General features: G+C 37.3%; 1 protein-coding gene across 5 annotated transcripts; it reads left to right on the forward strand.

Moving 5' to 3' along the window:
- Positions 1 to 2,898: 2,898 nt before the first annotated feature.
- Positions 2,899 to 14,041, forward strand: LOC107840515 (U11/U12 small nuclear ribonucleoprotein 65 kDa protein). 5 transcript variants are annotated; one of them, XM_016684397.2, is made up of 13 exons: positions 2,899 to 3,087; positions 6,835 to 7,098; positions 7,414 to 7,485; positions 7,628 to 7,852; positions 8,237 to 8,318; positions 8,463 to 8,645; positions 8,920 to 9,084; positions 9,166 to 9,333; positions 10,305 to 10,392; positions 10,751 to 10,809; positions 11,513 to 11,578; positions 13,315 to 13,448; positions 13,601 to 14,041. In XM_016684397.2, exons 2-12 carry the CDS (start codon positions 6,920 to 6,922, stop codon positions 13,396 to 13,398), a joined length of 1,371 nt encoding a protein of 456 aa, XP_016539883.2. In that variant the 5' UTR covers positions 2,899 to 3,087; positions 6,835 to 6,919; the 3' UTR covers positions 13,399 to 13,448; positions 13,601 to 14,041. The 5 variants fall into 5 exon arrangements, with proteins under 5 accessions (XP_016539883.2, XP_047251144.1, XP_047251143.1 ...); XM_047395188.1 differs by having other exon boundaries at positions 13,672 to 14,041; XM_047395187.1 differs by having other exon boundaries at positions 2,931 to 3,077; positions 6,832 to 7,098; positions 13,672 to 14,041.
- The last annotated feature ends 6,245 nt before the right edge of the window (positions 14,042 to 20,286 follow it).

The following is a 20,286-nucleotide window of genomic DNA, read 5'->3' on the forward strand; positions in this document are numbered from 1 at the left end:
AAAGCCTTATGGAGGCTTAAACTGTTGGACCTTTGAACTATTAAGTCCAATTCGAGAATTCGATCAAAACTTGTAATGGATCCATGTTAAGCGAAAAAGATAAAAGATGTTTCGGCTACTGGATTAAAAGATATATATCAGAAAAAGGGAGGTTTCAGAGCGCTAAAACTTTAGCTAAGAAAATAAAGATGCAAGTTCTTCCATGCCTTACCATCTTATGGTTGCTTCAATTTTATAGCTCAAAGTCATGACTCATGTGTAATTTCAACCAGACTCCCATTCACAAGTTTCTAATCTTCTTTTGGGCTTGTTAGCCCGTCTAGGCCCAAGTTAATATTCATGCTACTTCAGGCCCAACTCTTGAGTAGCGTTCATAAGAAAACTCCTCTGACATTCTCATCAAATAAACCTCGCACCAAAATATTGAGATGACGACTATTACCAATTTTCTAGTACACTATATTAATTACATTAAGTATCTCATTAAATTTGTTTGAATTGTCTTATTTTAACTGTTTAAGTCAAAATAGTTTTTAAGTAATTTTATAGTGTGTGAATTTAAAAAAAAATATATACTTTTAATGACTTGATTTCAAGTCAAAAAGATAAAAAGAAGCAAAATATTACTAGGAATACACTTATACATCTCATGTGAGGTGAGGTATATAACTAAATATATTAAATATCATAATTATTGAAAGAGCACAAACTAAATTATAGATATAAAGCTACTGTGCGATTTACTTTTATGAAATTTAAGGAGGAGAATATATACTGAAAAAAAAAAAAAATTGCACGCCTTTTATTAAGAAAAATTATAAATATATATTGAAAGACCATCTTTTAGAATTCTTGAATAAAAAACAGAAACAATCTACTTAATAAAATATAGATTTTACATATCTGACAAAATATTTTTACAATTTAGATATCGATATTCTTAAACGTTGAAATGTCATCTCATTTTTCAAAAAATTTTAAGCTCTTTATACTGAAAATCCTACACAAATATTCAAACTCATTTGGCTAAGTAAGTTTAAAATAGTTTCTATATGGGAATATATAAGTAAACAAGCTAATGAAAATGACAAACTTTTTGATTTGTGTTTTAGAAATATATATTTTTTTTCATTAATGCTCTCTTGAACTCTTGTACTTGTCCGAACTTGTAAAATGAATACTTCTACTTACCCTTATTCATCTGAACCCTTCAACCCATCAAAATACAAAATTTTAAACCCTTCTTATGCATATATGGTATTAAATTGTTGAGTTGGCAAAACACGTGATTTTTTAAGTGTGTGATTCAATGTTTTTTATTTAAAAATATTTTTAAAAATAAAAGAATAATAAGTTTTTTTTAAATAAAAAATCACCAGGGGGCCTCACCCGGTCCAGCACCCTCCCCCATCCACCCCTATGTCGTCCAGCATCCCCCCACCCCGTCCAGCACCCACTCCCATCCTCCTATCCTATCCAGCACCCACGCCCCATCCCCCATCCCATCCAGCACCCTCCCCATCCCCAATCCCCACTCACCGTCACTACACCAGCCCCCCTCCCCTCCTCCAAGTTGTCCTCGTCCCCCACCACTACACCAACGACCCTTTCCCTTTCCCTCCACTCCCCATCTCCCATCGCCACATCAGCCAAACGTCTCCCCCTCACCCACCCACAGATTTTATATTATAAATTGATTAATTTATATAAATATGATATAAATTATTTTTCTAAATTTTTTAAATAATAATGGAGATAAATTTAATTTTGAAAATAAATTTTAGTTCATTATTTTGTTTTTTATTTAATGGTAGAGATGAAATTTTTTGTTGTTAAAGTTTTTTATTATATGATATATAAGTGAAATTTTAGGTCAAAATCCCATCTTCATTTTTGAAGGTTTTGATTTGATAATATAAATTACAAGATTTTATGATTTCGAATCGTAATTTTATGATGTATAAATTATGATTTATATTATAAATTGATTAAGTTATATCAATATGATATAAATTGTTATTTAAATTCTTTAAATAATAATGGAGCTGAATTTTATTTTTAAAAATATTTTTTTAATTTACTATTTTGTTTTTTGTTTAATTACAACAACAACAACAATATACCTACCACAGAGTGGTGTCTAGGGAGAGTAGAGTATACGCAGTTCATATCACTACCTTGGATGAAATAGCAAGACTATTTCTAATAGACCCCCAACTCAGGTCAGATGACAAATATAACAAAACATAAAAACAAACAACAAATAAGGGGTGATACACCGCCAGATATTAAAGAATACAAGACACACGCAAAGTAATATTTATAAACTGATTATACTAAACCATACACATCACTAAAAGACCATGAACAATAGTCTACAAGACAACCTTACTAATAATCCAACAAATTAGTTAATGAAGATATTATGACAGGTCAGATTTATGTGATGTGAATATTTTTTTTAGAGAGAATGAGCCAGACATGGTCAGAAGAGTTTAAAATCTTGAATTTTAATAGGTTGAGGGTTTACATGACAAAGTGCGGGTTAAGTAGAAGTGTCACTTTACAAGCGTATGAAAATAAGTAGAAGTGTCACTCTACAAACGGACGGAAATAATAAGTACAAGGATCAAGAGAGCATTTCACCATTTTATAAGATACTATAGTAACTGTTTAGCTATGAAAAGTTTTTACTTTTTTTCGAAAAATTATTTTATTTTAGTGAAAAAGTGAAAATTGTATCTGTTTGGCCATAAAAATTTCAAATATAATTTCAGAATTGTATTTGAAAAAATGAAAATAAGTTTTACTTGTTTTTATTTTTTTCACTCATACTCCTCTCACAAAATTTAAAAAACAACTACAAATTATATTTATGGCTAAATACAACTTTAACTTCAAAAAATTATAATTTTTATGACAAACGGGCTCATAGTTTCTTTTAGAAGGAGCGAATCTGAATTTTCTAGAAATATGTTAATCATCATAAGTTCATAACGTAGAGGGGTATAAATATTTTTTTATTCAACATTATAAACCACGCCTATTAAAAAGCATTTTATAAGTTTGTGTCCAGTCGTTACTCAGGTATGGTATCTTTGTTTGTTTAATTCCGTTTGCGCTATGATTTGCAATCTTCACATGCCCTACTTGAAATCATAATTCATTAGCGTACTTTGTTTTGAAGATGGGGAATCGTAGGTTTTATCTAACTCTAGGGTTGTAATTGTTCTTGCACAATGTGTGTAATGCACACGACGTGTTTGAGAAAATTCCTATGTGGTTTTCTTCATCACGCTCTAACAACAACAACAACATATCCACAGTAGTGGAGTCAAGATTTTCACTAAAGGTGATAAAAATAGGAAGAAGTAAAACACACTAAGAAGCCAAAGTGGTTCAGGTTCGGGTGTGGGTTTCTTTTTTTAAAACGGATTAATTAGTGTTATTTGGGTCACAACGGCCGGGGTATATATGACCTCACAGTATGACTGAGGGTAAAGTTGGCCAATTTTTCAAAGTAGAGGTATTTTTGACCCTTTTCTTAGAGGTTATGATGACGTGCGTGGCGGTTTCGGTTTTGGGGAACGGAACAGAGGAGGAGCTTCTCTTTTGGATTTTGCTAGGGCTTTTGGATTGTGGGTGGTGAATTTGAGTTTCTCAAAGAGGGAGGAGCACCTTATTACCTTTGAGTGGCCAAGACCCAGATAGACTTTTTGCTTATTAGGAAGGGTGATAGAGCGATTTGTAGAGATTGTAAAGTCATACCTTGAGAGAATCTTTCGACTCAACATGAGTTATTGGTGATGGACTTAGTAATCATTAAGGGAAGAAAGAAGAGGAGAGTGGAGGATCGGCCTAGGATTAAGTGAGGTAGCTTGACTTTGGCTAGTGCTTTGGAAATGGAGGAGAAGTTGACGACTAGGGGGGCTTGGAGAGTAGAGGGGATGTGGATAGTACGTGAGAGACGACTTTCAGTTGCATTAGGGAGACCGCTAGAAAGGTGTTGGGTGTCTTTAGAGGCCGATCTGGCAAGCACAGGGGAGACTGGTGGTGGAATGAAGAAGTTACGAGGAAGGTGAAGACTAAGAAGGTGACTTATGCTAAGGTGGTTGAGAGGAAGAATGATGAGGAGAGACAGACGAATATGGAGGAATATAAGGTAGCTAGAAGAGAGTCTAAGTTAGCGGTTATGACGGCTAAGACTATAACTTTTGCGAGCATGTTTGCGGCTTTAGAGAAGAAAGGTGGGGATGAAAAGTTGTATAGGTTTGCCAAGGTCAGGGAGCGGAGTGCTCGTGGCCTTGACCAAGTGAACTGCATCAAGGGGGAGGATGGTACAGTGTTGGTTGAGGATGCCCTCATTAGGAAGAGTTGGCAGTCCTATTTCCAGAAACTTTTGAATGACGAGGGGGACAAAGGTTTCATGTTTGCCGGACTCAGAGAACTCTGGGAGGTGTCACGATTATGGGTATTGTAGGCGTATCAAGGTTGAGGAGGTCAAGGGGGCTATTCTTAGGATGTGTTGCGGTAGGGCGACTGGGCCAGACGAGATTTCGGTGGATTTTTGAAAGAGCACTTGCGGGGCAGGTTTGGAGTGGTTGACAAGGCTGTTAACATCATTTTTAGGGCGGCGAAGATGCCTGAAGCTTGGAGGTGGAGTACGATGATTCTATTATATAAGAACAAGGGGGACATTCAGAGTTGCAACAACTATAGGGATATTAAGTTGTTGAATCATACTATAAAGGTTTGGGAAAGGGTGATAGAGTTGAGGCTGAGGAAGATCGTGACTATCTCTGAGAATTAGTTCAGTTTCATGGCAGGTCGCTCAACTTCTGAGGGAGTTCACCCCATGAGGAGATTAGTGGAACAGTTTCGGGAAAGGAAGAAGGAATTGAACATGGTATTCATTGATCTTGAGAAGGCATACGGCAAAGTCCCAGGGAGATTCTATTGAGGTGCTTTGAGCTGGAGGGGTGCTCGTGGCATACGCTAGTCGATTCAGGACATGTATGATGAAGCGAAGACTCGTGTGAGGACGTAGGTGGAGATTCAGAGCACTTTCCCGTTTTGACAGGGTTGTACCAGGGATCGACTCTTAGCCCATTTTTATTTGCCTTGGTGATGGATGTTTTGACGCGACGTATTCAAGGGGAGGTGCCTTGATGTATGTTATTTGCTGATAATGTGGTACTGATTGATGAGACTTGGAGAGGAGTTAATGATAAGTTGGAGATTTGGAGACAGACCTTTGTGTCTAAAGGATCTCGGTTGAGCAGGACTAAGACGGAGTACTTGAAATGTAAGTTTAGTGATTCGTCGCAGGAGACTGACGTGGTAGTGAAGCTGGATTCTCAAGCCATTCAGAAGAGGGATTGTTTCAAGTATTTGGGGTCTATGATTCAGGGGAATGGTGAGATTGACGAGGATGTCGCTTATTGTATTGGTGCAGGGTGGTTGAAATGGAGGCTCGCTTCGGGAGTCTTGTGTGATAAGAAGGTGCCTTTGAAGCTTAAAGGTAAGTTCTACAAAGTGACTGTCCGATCGGCTATGCTGTATGGAGTGGAGTGTTGGCCAGTTAAGAGCTTCCACTTCCAAAAGTTGGTGGCGGAGATGAGAATGTTGTGATGTATGTGTGGCCTTACCATGAGAGATAGAGTTAGGAATGAGATTATTCGAGAGAAGGTGGGAGTGGCTTCAGTGGAGGACAAGATGCGAGAAGTGAGGTTACATTGATTTGGGCACGTGATAAGGAAGGGCTTAGATGCTCCAGTACAGAGTTGTGAGACACTGGCTATGGATGGTTTTAGGTGAGGTAGAGGTAGGCTGAAGAAATATTCGAGGGAGGTGATCAGACATGATATGGAGCAGTTATAGCTTACGGAGGACATGACCCTTGATAGGAAGGCGTGGAGGACGCGGATTAGGGTACAGGGTTAGGGTATTAGGGTACAGGGTTAGGGGGTAGGAGTGCGTCTGCAACAGTAAGGGAGAGTACTTTTTTGCGTCTGGAGTTTCTTGTTCGTGGTTGGGTGATGTCTATGATTTCAAATAGATAATTTATAGTATTATCTTGGTATTATTTCCTGTATTAGCTAGCAGTATTAGTTTATTTTGCATACTGTATTAATTTATATGCTTTTATGTTTTGTGTTTGTTATACTGTTTTCTGTCCTGAGCCGGTGGTCTATCGGAAACAACCTCTCTACTTCATTGAAGTAGTGGTATGGTCTGCGTACACTTTACCCTCTCCAGACCCCACTGTGTGGGAATACACTGGGTATGTTGTTGTTGTTGTTGTTCCCTAAAAATTTATAATAACCATATAGACAGTGTAAGTATAGTTCCACAAGTGAGGTTTTGGGAGTTAAGAGTGTACACAGACTTTACCCCTACCGTGACAGACCTTACCCCTGCCGTGACATGTAGAGTAGTTGTTTCCAATAGAACCTCGGCTCAAGGATGAATTGTGATTTGTGTGCTTAATTGCCACAACGATTTTAATTGAAAAGCTAAAATTGAATTGTTCCATATTGGTGTCATCAGGGTATTGTTACCTGATACTAGTTTTATCTTAGCATTCTGTTTTAATGGTAATTACACTTGCAATATGATAATTTTATTCTGCATTTGAGAATTGAACTTTATGTTGGGGCGCATTTGGATGGACGCAATTGATCCCCTCATACATTAGGCCAAAAGTCTTCAACTAATCGAGTGGATTTAACATGAGCTTTGATTTCAACCTGCATTTATTTTTTCAGTGAACATCCTTCACCATCTTTTGCAAGTCAAATCGCCGATCCATTAATTCCTTTTTTTATGGTGCAGCATTTGGAAGTTTTGTGATTCATCAAACAAAATTTGGAAGTCGTTTTGATCGAACGTTGAACTCAAGTGAGTACAAGGTTCTAGAATGGATGCTTACATGGCTGGAACTCCTGTTCCTCAGTCTGCTTACCATTGGCCGGTGGAGGAAGTTAAAGAGTCTACCCTCTTGATTCGGCATCTTCCAGATGCAATTCCTCATGAAACCCTTTCTAGATTGCTCTCCAATTATGGGGCATCTTCTATTCGTCCTTATACTAGTGGGAGGTATTCTGAAGAATGATTCCGTATTTCTCAATTTTACTGCTATTTTTTCGAAATCTTATGTTTCTTACATCTGTTTATGTGGCTCATTTGTTGGTGTAACTTATGTTTTCTTAACAAGCAATGGGAATTTGGTTTCTTCCTCGCTTTTCCCTTTTGGTTTATTTTATGAACATCATAATTCTTAGGATTACAGATATTTGATGCCATCAACTGTTGGTTCCAGTGTTTTTTCATGTCCTTCGCTAGTGCATAGCTCAACTGGCCTTTAATTGGAACTTTTTATCAGTTTTTTGTATCTTATTTTGTCCTGGACAGAATGAGGAACTGTGCATTCGTGGATTTCAAGGATGAAGGTCTGGCACATCAAGCGCAACAGCATTTGAATGGGTACTTTTTCCTTTGTAATCTTTTCCAAGTGTTCTCCGTTCTTGGTCATCTTAATTCTTAGGTAGACATATGTAAATGCCTTCGTCTTATTTTTATTTATCTTAACAAAGCAAGTCTGATTGCCAAATTATGTGGTTGTTAGGGTACGTTTTCTTGGTAAAACCCTAGCAGTGGAACACGCTAATAGAAGCACAGAGAGAGATAAAAATAGACAAATTGAACGTCGGATTGGAGATGACTCGGTCTCTTTGATCAAAGATGCTGCTGCTAAAGAATTTGGTGGAGGATCTAGGGCAGGTCTTTATCCAGGCAGAGAACCCATTGCTGAAAGACTTGGGGTGGATTATCCATTTCCTCCTCATCTTGAGTATGATTTCAGCTGCTTATTTTTAAAAATCTTTTTTCAATATTAATTTGGTGGATAAGTGGCTGTCCTAATCTATAACTTACAACATTTCTGATGATTTTCCTTTTAAGTCATAGCTGACTTGCTTCTTTCCCTGTATGCAAATACTTCTTGCGTCTGTAGGCATGGCAGGTTTGTTTGACCTGTAAATTATAGGCTCTATTCCTGTTCCTTTTGGCATATGCAGATAAAACTAGAAGAGGAAAAAGAACAATGAACTAAGAGGATTTAGAAATTCTCTCTGCGTGATCTAATGATTTTTAGGGCTCTGTTATTTCTTCAGTACTCATAAACAGAACCAGCTTCTATTTCTTCATATAGCTGACTATCCTGGTGATGATTCAGATACGTTTACCCTCCACCTGATGGACATATACTTACAAATATTGTAAATGCTCTTATTGCTGTTCCTCGGTTCTACACACAGGTTTCTTTTTCACAATTTACTATCTCCTTTTTCTCAATTTCATTTTCGCATCCTTTCTGTTTGTGTCTGTTATTTTATTTTACATCTTTTTTTTTATATAGTCTAATCTACATCTTTTTACACCTATATTTTGAGATGGTTTAGGTCTTGCACTTGATGAACAAGATGAATATTCCAGCACCATTTCGTATGGCTTTGCCAACTCCACCTCTACCAACCTCCCCGTCTGTTCCTCCTCCACCCCCTCCTCCACCTCCGCCAACAGTCTCTAAGAGTAGAATGGATGATCTATCAAGTAGTGAATCAGAAATGGAGTCTTCAGATGAGGTAGTAGTTCCTATGCTGTTAGAGATTCTTTTGCTTTTTGAATTGAGTTTGACAAATGCAGTTACTGGCACTTTAAACATAAATAAATTATAAACCTGAAGAATATTGGATAGCTGACTCAAATTTTAATGTTCTATGATGTATTTCTCTTGTTTAATTCTTTATATCTCTATGTTCCTCTTGTTTTCTGTCATTTTTCGCCATGATCTATATGTTCCGCTATTAGAGTTACTTTTGGCAGATTCTTATAGTTTTTGTATATTTAATGGTTCAGGAAGCTCCAAATGTCGGTAGGCCTAAAAAAAAGCGTATCAAACATGAAGCTATCTTAGGCCCTGCAGTTGACAAGGATGTTGCTCACGAGGCTGTTGGATTAAGAGCTGCTGCCTTGGTTCCTAAAGAGATGCCGGTTGTTAAGAAGAAGAACCCAATAATTCAGGTGATAACCTTGCATCTCCAAAAGTCTCCTCCCTCTTTGTTTTTTTTATTGAAGTTGATGATACTAGGTTCTTGCTTGCAGATTAAAGTAGCACCTAAACAGGGACAAAATGAAGAGAAGGGTGATGCGAGTGCAATTTTGTTAGCAGTGGAAGAAAAAGAGAACGATTATAAACCTTTTACAACCCTTGAAGAGTTAAAAAGTGGAAGATTGCCCCCAGAAGAGATTCTGTCACTTCCTATGTTTAAGGTATTGGAAATATGTGGCCCTTTCCTTTTGCCCATGAATCACTTGCTTACAGACTAAATTTGCAGTTGCTCTTTTAAGTATTAGGCTGGGATCCTGTCACCTGGTTTTCATGTTTCTTTTGATATTGTTTAGTTGATTTATAAGAGCTAAAGGAGGTAGGGATATATAGGGCAAGGCCTTTAAAAGAAACAGGGTAGAACAGGTATTCTCGATCTTTTGGTTTCTCGGTTTTTATTTTTCCAAATTCGAAACCAAACCCAAAAACCAAAAAAAGTAAATTCTTAATCCGAAACCAAACCAAAAAACCAATTTAAATTAAAATTTCGGTTTGATTTGGTTTGGTTTTTCAGTTTAATAAGAGTAATGCACACCCCTAGTTTTAAGCAAAGATTTGTCAAGTGTACAGACTCTCTTGGCTAGTTACATTGAATTGCTTGAAGTTATGTATGTGGAAACCATAAATAATGTCCAGAAAGTTGTCTTGGTTTTGATTGATGGCTAATCATCTCCTTGAAACCTTTTTGATTTCGGAGAAATTGCCAGAAAAGTAAAAGAACTAAGTTGGGTTGCTTGAAAATTGGTTTATGAGCTTGTGAGATAGGTTAATGCTGCATACAACCTACTTCTAACGGATTGTAGCTTCTTAGCTTTCCATTTTGAGATGTAGTCACTGGTTTATCGATAAGAAATGTTTTTGCTTAGTGTACTTAAAGCTGACAAGTATTTGCTATAGAAGTTCATTAAGATTGCATCTTTCCAGTCTATAGATTATGCTATTCTTATTCATTTCCTTATCAGTAAACCAAAAGTTCTATTAATGAGGAAAGCTAAGCAGTAAGTTTGTGCTTGAAGTGTTAGACATCGCAAAGGAGGAGTCCCTGTACAACCACGAAAGGGATTTCGTTCTATGTTGAGCTATTAATGCAAGCAAAGGACTGAATGATTAACTCATGAGCTTTTCTTCTATGCAGAATTATAGTGCTGGGAATCCTTCTCAGATCTTGTACTTGAAGAACTTAGCAAAAGAAGTGATTGTTGATGATATTTACTTCATATTTGGTAAGCATTAGGATCTTGTTTCGTGTTTTATTACGACTTTGTTTACTGTCTTTTTGTCCTGAGTCGGGGGTCTATCGGAAACAACCTCTATGGACTGCGGTACATTTTACCCTCCCCAGACCCCACGTTGTGGGAATACACTGGGTATGTTGTTGTTGATTTGATGTTGTCCATTGCAAAATCAAAACTCCTTTCTGATTTTTTTCCGAGACTTCCTTGTAGTTTTCAATACCTCAGCTGCTTTAAGAAAAAAAAATGGATAACACGAAGCTACTTCAACGGAAATATTTTACTTATACATAACTCATGTTTTGGCACTAGAATCATTGTATTTCTTCTCATCTTTTATGTTCATTAGGATCTTTGTTTGGAAGCATCGATGAAGCTAAATCCAGTCTTGCAGTAAAGTTAATGCAGGTGAGGTTCATCTATATTTCTCTAGTTCTTCTAGTGCTATTATAACTTGAGGCTTCATATATCCACTATTTGATATGGTTAATTGATAATATTTAAATCAACCCTACGGTAATCCCATGTGAGGCCTTGGCTCCATTTTTTGGACGCATGGCTTCTCTGTTGGTCTAGGTTGATCTGTGATACGTCTTACTTTGGCTCATTAAGAATATGTATGCATCTTAAATTGTAAAACTTGCTCTTGCATAAAGAAAACCATCAATCTTACAAGCATCCAAGGGTGTGGCCTAGTGGTCAATGAAGTGGGTGAAGACCTTGTAGGACCAATCTTAACAGAGATAAAACAGCTAGGTGATTTCTTTCCATCTACCTAAACGTCGGTAGCAGAATTCCTCGGTACCTATACCGGTGGGAGGCAACACATATTTAGTGGGAGGTGGCAGGCTCCCAAAATAGTTGAGGTGCGTTCAAGCTGTTGTCTGGACACTACCCATAAGAAAAAGGTCACCCTTACAGCTGCAGTTAACTACATAATCCCACCTTTTTCTCTATATTAGCATTGGCAAACGATAAAATGAGACTCTTAAGTACAAAGGGTGAAACACAAATAATATGATGAAGGAGAGTGTGACAAACATGGTTATATTGGTAATTTGCTATTTATTCAAGATTTAATGCTGAAGGTTATATGACATTCCACTTCCAGGAAGGGAGAATGCGTGGACAAGCTTTTGTTACATTTCCCTCTGTTGAACTTGCTCAAAATGCCTTGGTATGTTATTTATGATTACTTTTGTGTCTTTATTCCGTTTCCTTTGATGGTCTGTGCATAGTGATGTGATTTCGGATGGATAGTTTATAGTATTACCTTGTGGGTGTCTTGTTTCTTTTATTACCTACGGGTGTGTTATCCCATTCTGTTGTTTGTTTTTATGTTTTATGCTTGTTATACTGTTATTTGTCCTGAGCCAGGGGTCTATCGGAAATAAAATCTCTACTTCATTTGAGGTTGTGGTATGGACTGCGTATACTTTACCCCCCCCAGATGATACCGGACAAACAAGGGAACACCAAAATTAGTCCAAAAAACACCCCACAAAATGGAAGAAATCCGTGAACCCTTTTGGAGACCAAGTCTCGGCTTCCTAAGAACACAATAACAAGAAGATAACAAGGTGTTTATTACACCAAATAAGCGGACAACAAACTAGATTAACAACATAAGATGATGAACAAGAAGAGACAAGATTCGGATTTAACAATAACAACAGGAACACAATATTACAACACAAACACTAAACAAGATTACAAGAAGGTAAAATGATAGATAGATAGACCACATGAAGGTATAATCTTAAGAACCCAAGACTGGACACTCTTGGACCCTTAACACTGCACACAACAATAAACCTATCTCTTATGTGACACAAGATCGGATTCCACCTCTCTAGCATCAACGTTTCCAAGCAAGCAACAACAAAAGAGAATCCACCCTATTGTTGTATCCTAGTTTCGGTGGTCACTCTTCTCACTAGAGAGAGAGCTTGTTACAAGTCTTACAAGACTCCCTAATATCATCCAAAAACTAAACTAAAAACCCTACAATGTTCCTTTTATAGCTATAACAAAATATAAGTTAAAATGACCAAAAGGCCCTTCAAAGAGTGGGCACCCATCTAGTGTAATTTATGGGCTGATTTGGGTGCATTTTGGGCCTCTTTTACACTTCAATTGCACCTGCCAAGGCTCGGGTCTAACACGCACTCTCCTAAGTCCATATCCGTGATTATTCCCGTATCACCAGATCCACTTTGTGGGAATACACTGGGTATGTTGTTGTTGTGGTGTGTGCATAGTGAACTTTTTATTTGATGTATTGCTTAAAGTTATTGGTTTGAATCTGATTTTGTAATGACTACATAGGTCATCCTTCACTGAGAGAAAGTACCCGCCCTTGATTTTGAAAGTACCTGATAAAGTTGGAGCTATTTTTCTGTAATAGTACAATTATGTTTCCAATCTAATCTTACTTATTGAAAAACCAACATAGTACTCTGTCTGAAGTAATTGACATGATAGCATACTGATTGTTGAATGACACATTGTATCTAGTTAATGCCAGTTCTTATTTTCAGTTTTCCTTCGTTTCACCGTGAGGTTGCTATTCACAAATTTGAAGGACCTATTTATATGACATATGGTGTTTTACAGAAATTCCTCCCTGGGAATGAAATAATATTTATGGGTTGACCGGAGCAAGAGAATACAGTGTTCAATAGTTTTGACAGCTGCAGCTTATTCCTGTCAAAGGAAAATCATTTTATCATATACTTATAAATTCATATTAACACGTGCGACTTCTAGAGAGTAGCTAATATTATGGTGTTATCATATACTTATAAATTCATATTAAAGTATGCGACTTCTAGAGAGTAGCTAATATTACGGTGCTATGCTACACTTGATGATACTTATAAAACATTTAATACAAGAAGTGAATGATTGCAGAATCTGGTGAACGGGTATGTGTTTAAAGGCAAGCCTATCGTCATTCAGTTTGGTCGTGATCCTGCTAAAGTAAAACCAAGCTAGAGAGAGTTTTTGCAACAAGGGCAGTTTAAGCCTCAGCTCAATATTTTAAGGTATATAAGTATGATCAATTGCTTAGTTTGCTACATTTATTTTAGTTGTTTACAGGTATATATCTTAAATAAACTCAATGCAGCACCGAAATATTTATTCCTTAAGCCATGATATCCATAGGCAACTCACCTCTTGTTTGTAATGACGGTAGTACACTGAGCCCGTGTTTTGAGCAACAATGTCGGTAAAGATCATTTGAGTTACGAGATTGATGGTGCCCAGGTAATGTAAAAGGAGTCAAGCGAATGAAGATGCTGCTGGGGAAGGAAGGAAAGTAGGGCTTCCTTTCCGGACTAGAGAAGGTCAAACTCTGGGCGGGCTGTCAGGTTTTACCTATGCAATGGTTTCACCAGATGTTTGGAGCCACAAACGCACAGATACTATTGTGATTTCTTCATTGAAGCACAATTGGCCTGCTGGAGCCTGATAATAACGTTCATTGTTTATAGTGTATCTCTGGATTTTCTTTCATTGGCAATTCATTGGATTAGGTTAGAGGACTCTGTTGTTTCATTAGTATGGCATGTTAATTACATTTCACTATTCAGAATCATTTTTGCAATGTCAAGTAGCCTAGCTTTTTTGCTTAAAAGTCATAATATACATTTAACCTTCAAGGACCAGGAAAATTTTATGCATCAGAGAGCCAACTAATTCAGCTAGTGTACAAAGCACTTCTCCACTAGGTTTAGTATGACAGCAATGACCAAAAGTTGGGAAGATGGTGACCCTTTAAGGAAATTTCTATCGTTTTGTGATCACTTTTTTATGTTCATTATCTGTATCACTGATTGATTCAGAAATAAGCTCAATCAGCTATTGATATAGCTTTTTTACTCTTTTCATCGATCACCATTCACCAGCATGCGCCATTCTGTGCCAACGTTCTTTTTTAAACTTTGTGCTTAGTCAAACGTCAATAAAGTAAAATAAAAGGGTTAAGTAATATTTTTGTGCAAGCTGCAAGCCTGCATCCATGCTGATCTGTTGTTTTAGATATTCTTATGTTTTGACAAATAAAGGTGCTGTTTAAAGTCATCTCATTTATGTAATCTGATAGATGCAATGCAAGGTACACTCTGACCATTGATTCTCTTGACTAATTTAAGCAACGTACATGTTAATTGAGGAGTCTTTCCTCTAGTCATGGAAAGTCAACCAAAATGGTCTTAAATTGTAAGTACTGCACAAGGACATACAAGGCAAAGTCATATGATGCTTCATGTGCTACTGTCTTTCATACCGATATTAATCAAATGCCTTTTCACCAGCTATTATTAGGATGTTTTTGAGTACAATGATCAGGTACTATTTATTTCCTCACTAATATGATCTGAAACTGAATGCTTCTCAATCAACATATGATCAATTCAAGATGCACTCTGTATTCGATTTTCTTGACAAATTTAATCCAGTTATCTTGTGGGCTATAGTAACAGTATTGTAATGACCCTTCAGGTTATTTTTCATATTTATGGTTATCTTCACAGTTTGAGCTTCTTCACAGTTTGAGCTTCTCCATAGCTCCCCCAAGTCATTTGTGACTTGCTGGGACTGACGGTTCGGTTATCGGGCAGTTCATTTGGTTTTTAGAGTCAATTCCCTGTTTAGAAGTCTTCGCTGGTTCCAAATGGCCACCGACCAAAAACTTCAGCGAAACGATCTCGGATAAAAATTTTGACTGCGCCAGCAGATCTGAAATATCGATTTTAGTCTAGGTAGAACTTTGGTTCATGTCCGAATGCATCCGAGCTCATTTCGACCTATTAGTCGGAAAATCGTAAAATTGGAACAATATGTGTGGGCACCACTTTTTGCCTAAAAGACCTTGTATGGAAGTTTTGATGATTCCAATGGATTTGAATTGTGGATTACACTCAAATTTCACTATTGGATCATATATTTTGGGTTCCGGATGAGTTCCGAGGATCAGAAACAAGTTTTTGACTTTACTGTCACAGAGTACCGCGTCTCTTCGCAATAGACCCCTGGGTCGCGAATTTGAGGATTTTTCATTCACCTTTGAGAGCTTAAAACCCTAAATGGGTATGATAACTCAAAATTGAGTCTTATGGGTGTCTAGGGAGGTTGGTAAACATCTTTTATCAGGATTATCATCCGGATTAAGGTAAGATTTCATTACTTTATTGGTGAAACTTAGTTCTTGACCCAAAATCCCAATTTAGCTTAGGGCTTGATTTAGCCCTAAATTTGGTTTGTTTTCATCAATTCATTGAGGGTTATGATTCCATGGTGATGTATGAGCATTGGGTTGACCTCAGAAACGCGATTTCTGTATGTGGGACCCACTTGGGTTTTTGGTGTTGTTTTTGGACCTGAAGCACAATAGTGCAATATGTGTATCGTTAGAATAGTATTGATGAGTAGATTATATTTTTGATAGTGTGATGACATTTTGGGGATTGTGAAGTGAAGACAAGCATGTGGTGCTTGAAGTGTGGTTTTGCGGTTTAGCCTTGAGGTAGACTTCTGTCTACTCTTCTTTATGGATGATGTATGATATATATTGCGTGTGAATGTGAATGTTAAGATTGATATTGGATAGAATGACTTAGTATTGATTATACATATAAGTTTGGGGATTAGATGGGGGTTTTGACCCGTAGGTTGAATTACTTAATACCTTTGTAGAATCCTATTGCCGTCTCCCTAGTTTGGGTAAATTTGTAACATGGATATGATATAATGCTATGTTTCGAATATGGTTTTAGCATTTGAAGCATGATTTGTATATTTAGCCTTATTGGGCTAGTGTGATAGTTTTGGAACCGTAAGTTTGGTAGAGTTGACTTGAGTACTCTTGTTTCTAGTCGAAGTTACTATCTTAGGCTTTAATTTGGCTTGCTTGATAACTAGAAAATGAACTAGATACCTTAGCCTAGTTTGAGGCATAGTATGCCTAATTATGGAAATTATGTATTAGAAGTGGGATCGTTCGACCCACTTAGGCCTAAGCTTATGTTAAGTCTTGTGGACTTAATTGCGGTTGTTAGACATAGATGAGGCTAGTAAACCATATAATAAGGTTACTTCATAACTTGGTAACTTGTATTGATGTTTCAAGATTGTGGCTATTTAGTTATGGTTATGATAATACATGTGGAAGTGATATTGGGCATTTAGAGGTGGTATTCCTCCTAGATACATTATGTGGCCTATAGAGATGCTATTTCCTCTTAGACTTGATATTTAGCCTATAGAGTTGCTATTTCCTTTAGCATGATTATTGGACCTATAGAGATGATGGTCCTTTTGGATATGTAAATTGGCATAGAGATGCGATATTCCTCGTTGTCTTGACATATGACCTATTGATATATGATATCCTATAGACAATTACACGTCTATCTATATTATGCCTCCTAGATGTGAGATGTCTCTAGTGTGAGAGATGATAACATATTTATTTATTATGCCTCCTATATGTGAGATGCCTTCTATATGTGAGATGATTAGAGGTATGCTATGGCTTGTACATATGATTATTGATATGAGTTCCGGAAATGTATGTGGGCCTAAGGCCATGATTATATGTTGTGATTATTCCGAACGAATTAATGGGCCAAGGGCCGTGTTATAGTACTGATTAAATATCCAAGAAGTGTTTATAGTTATGAATGATGTGATTGCGATTTATGAATATGAATATGAATATGTTTGTATACACATCTCTCCGGTATGGGACGGAGGAAGATGGAGTATGATGCTTATTATTCCACTGACTGAATATTGGTGATGGCATGCATAGGTTTGGTACGTTCATGATTATTTACCATTATAAATGACGTGATTATAGCCGAAATATGATCTTATTGTTGGTACCCGACAAGGCCGGAGGATATTGTGATGACATACTGATACCCGGAAAGGTCGGAGGATATTATAATGATATTGATACCCGGTCCGAGTCCGGAGGATACTATTGAGATGATATTGATTTCCGGTAAGGCCGGAGGATATTATGATGATATTGATACCCGGTTCGAGTTCGGAGGATTCTATTGAGATGATATTAATTTCTGACAAGGCCGGAGGATATTATGATGATATTGATATTCGGTTCGAGTCCGGAGGATACTATTGAGATGATATTGATTCTCGGCAAGGCCGGAGGATATTATGATAATATTGATATCCGGTTCGAGTTCGAAGGATACTATTGAGATGATATTGATGCTCGACAAGGTCGGAGGTTGATTATGATGATGATGGTCCTGTTGAGGACAGTTATTATGAGTTATGATATTGATGGTATACTTTGCATTCATTCCTGCATGTGCATCACCTATCACCAGTATGCACCTATGTCTATCAGTCGGTATGGGACGGTTGCACAGATATGGGCGAATACGAAACACACTCCAAATCAGTCCATTCATCTTAAGGATCCGAGGACCTTTTTGGAGACCACTCTCGGATTCGCTACCAACAAGAAGAATACAAGATTCAATGATGTATATAACACCCAAGATCAACACGTGAAGAACAAGAGGATTACACTAATAATAACCAACGGTTTCAACAACAAAAGAAACAACACCAAAAGATTACACTAAACAATGGGATAGAAAGATAGACTACATGAAAGCATAATCTTAAGAACCCAAGAGCATATTCCACTCTTGGACCCTTAGCACTACACACTACAATTCACCTATCTCTTACGTGGCACAAGGGGGACCTCGATCTCCCAAGCATCCAACTTTTCATAGCTTGAATCCAACACGAGTGATTCCACACTCAAGTTGAAATACCTAGTTACAATGTTTGGCCATAGGAGCCTTTCTCACAAGAGAGAAATGTCTAAGTGTCTACAACTTTCAATATTCATCCAAACTAAGACTAAAAACCCTAAGAGGTTCTATATATAGTGTATTACAAAATAGAATACAAAATGACCACAATACCCCTAAAGGGTGAGATGCCTATCAAGTGTAACTTAGGGGCTGTTTTTAGTGCATTTAGTCCCTCTTTTATACTTCACTTGTGCACTTCCTTGGATGGATTCATTATGCACTTGTTCTTGTCCCTCCTCGTGGTCGTACTCGTATCATCCTCCCCTTCTTGAAAAGGATTCGACCTCGAATCCGTACCTTGCAAATCAAGAGAAGACAACAAGCACACATCCTCATGATATGACGGGTTAGGGTTAGCAAAAATAACACATCAACATGCCATGCCGAGACGGGACAAATTTGAAGTATAGCCACGGGTCCTTTGTTTTAATCATGAAAAGATTAGTACAATTGCTACAAAGGAAGTGGCTTGGACAAGCATCAAGACAAAAGGAAAATAAGCCCAGAGTCATCCTTTCCCACCCTAAGATGGTATCGGGATCAAATGAAATAATTAGCCAAGGGCCTAAGCCGAGGCTAGCCCTTCCTTCCCCTAGAATGTCACTCCCACATTCACACACAAAAATATTTTCATACCCATGATCTCTATGAACAAAACTAATCGAAATGCTTTTACCACACAAGATGTTCAAAGAGTCATGCGCATTATCAAGATCAATTCTATAGACACCATCACTAACTTGCGAATTTTTAAGCACTTCATTCACATGCTCAAGTACATTTAAGGGTAAATTGATCATCATGAACACCAAGAGTACTACCAAGAGTACTCATTTCTGAGACTACACATTCCTTGCCCATAAGAGTACTACCATCTTCCAGGAAGAGATTTCCATCTTTAGGAGGAATGTTGTCATACCACAGTGGGTTAGCATATCGGCTATAGCCTTCAAGGAAAGATATACCATAATTTTCACCACTAGGTTCATTAGGAGTGTTTATATCATCTTCAAACAAAACATTAAACCTAAAGAGAGCATGATCTATCTCACGGACAGATTTGGAACTAGCAAGTGCTTCACTCTCTATAAGTTCACTATCAAGTACCAAAGATGTTTCAATCTCCTCTTTACCTTGGTGTGGGTCGGGGCAGCCCACCTCTTCCTTCGGGAAGATCTTGGCAAAAGGTGTTTGGACAAGGAAAGTTGGATTTTGTGGGATAAGTTTTGGTAACAATTGGCGTAGCCTTTCCACGTGCCATTTCATTTCTTCAATATCATCATTAATGCAGTCAAATGTGGCATCAAAATTAGTGCCAGCCATGGTACCTAAAGCAAAGGACAAAAACAAACAACAAAACAAACTTGTTAGTTCAAAATGCCTCACCACATCCTCACTCTCGGTTTTACCTCACACTTGATTTCACAAGTGTTGAAAGTCGGCTTGTACTTCATGAGTGATTAAGGGATGAGTCCATTTTTGCTCGGAATAGATTTTTGTTTGAGTTGACTCAAAAGAAAAATTATTTACGGACTTGAACCAACAAGACACAACGAATTCACAAAAGAGAAAAAAAAGCACATAACAAACGCTAAACACAAATGAACGAACACAAAGACTAACTAACAATCTAGTAGATGAGTACTAGTTTGCCAATTAGTATTTGAACCAACAAAAGAAACTACGGAAAAATAAAAAGAAACTAAGAAAATCTAAAATATGAGCCAAAATTTGATGCGTGAATAGTAAATTGATGACGTGGCAGCCGCGTATTGGTTGCGGTTTCTGCAATTTTTATTTTCCAAAGTCCAAGTCTTGACCAATTTTAATTGGGATTGATAGAATTTGTTTTAAGGGGGGAAGAATAAGTCTTTGAGCCTTTTTTTTCAAGTTTCACATTTCAAGACTTGACTTTTGTAGTACTTTTCCTTAAAACATGGACCCTTGTTTCATGGAAAAGTGGTTGAGAAGTGATGTAAAGTCTTTAGTGTGTAGGAAAAGTCTTTGAGTCACAAGTACT

This window comes from Capsicum annuum, chromosome 8 (genome assembly GCF_002878395.1).
Source record: "Capsicum annuum cultivar UCD-10X-F1 chromosome 8, UCD10Xv1.1, whole genome shotgun sequence".
Lineage (NCBI taxonomy): Eukaryota > Viridiplantae > Streptophyta > Magnoliopsida > Solanales > Solanaceae > Capsicum > Capsicum annuum.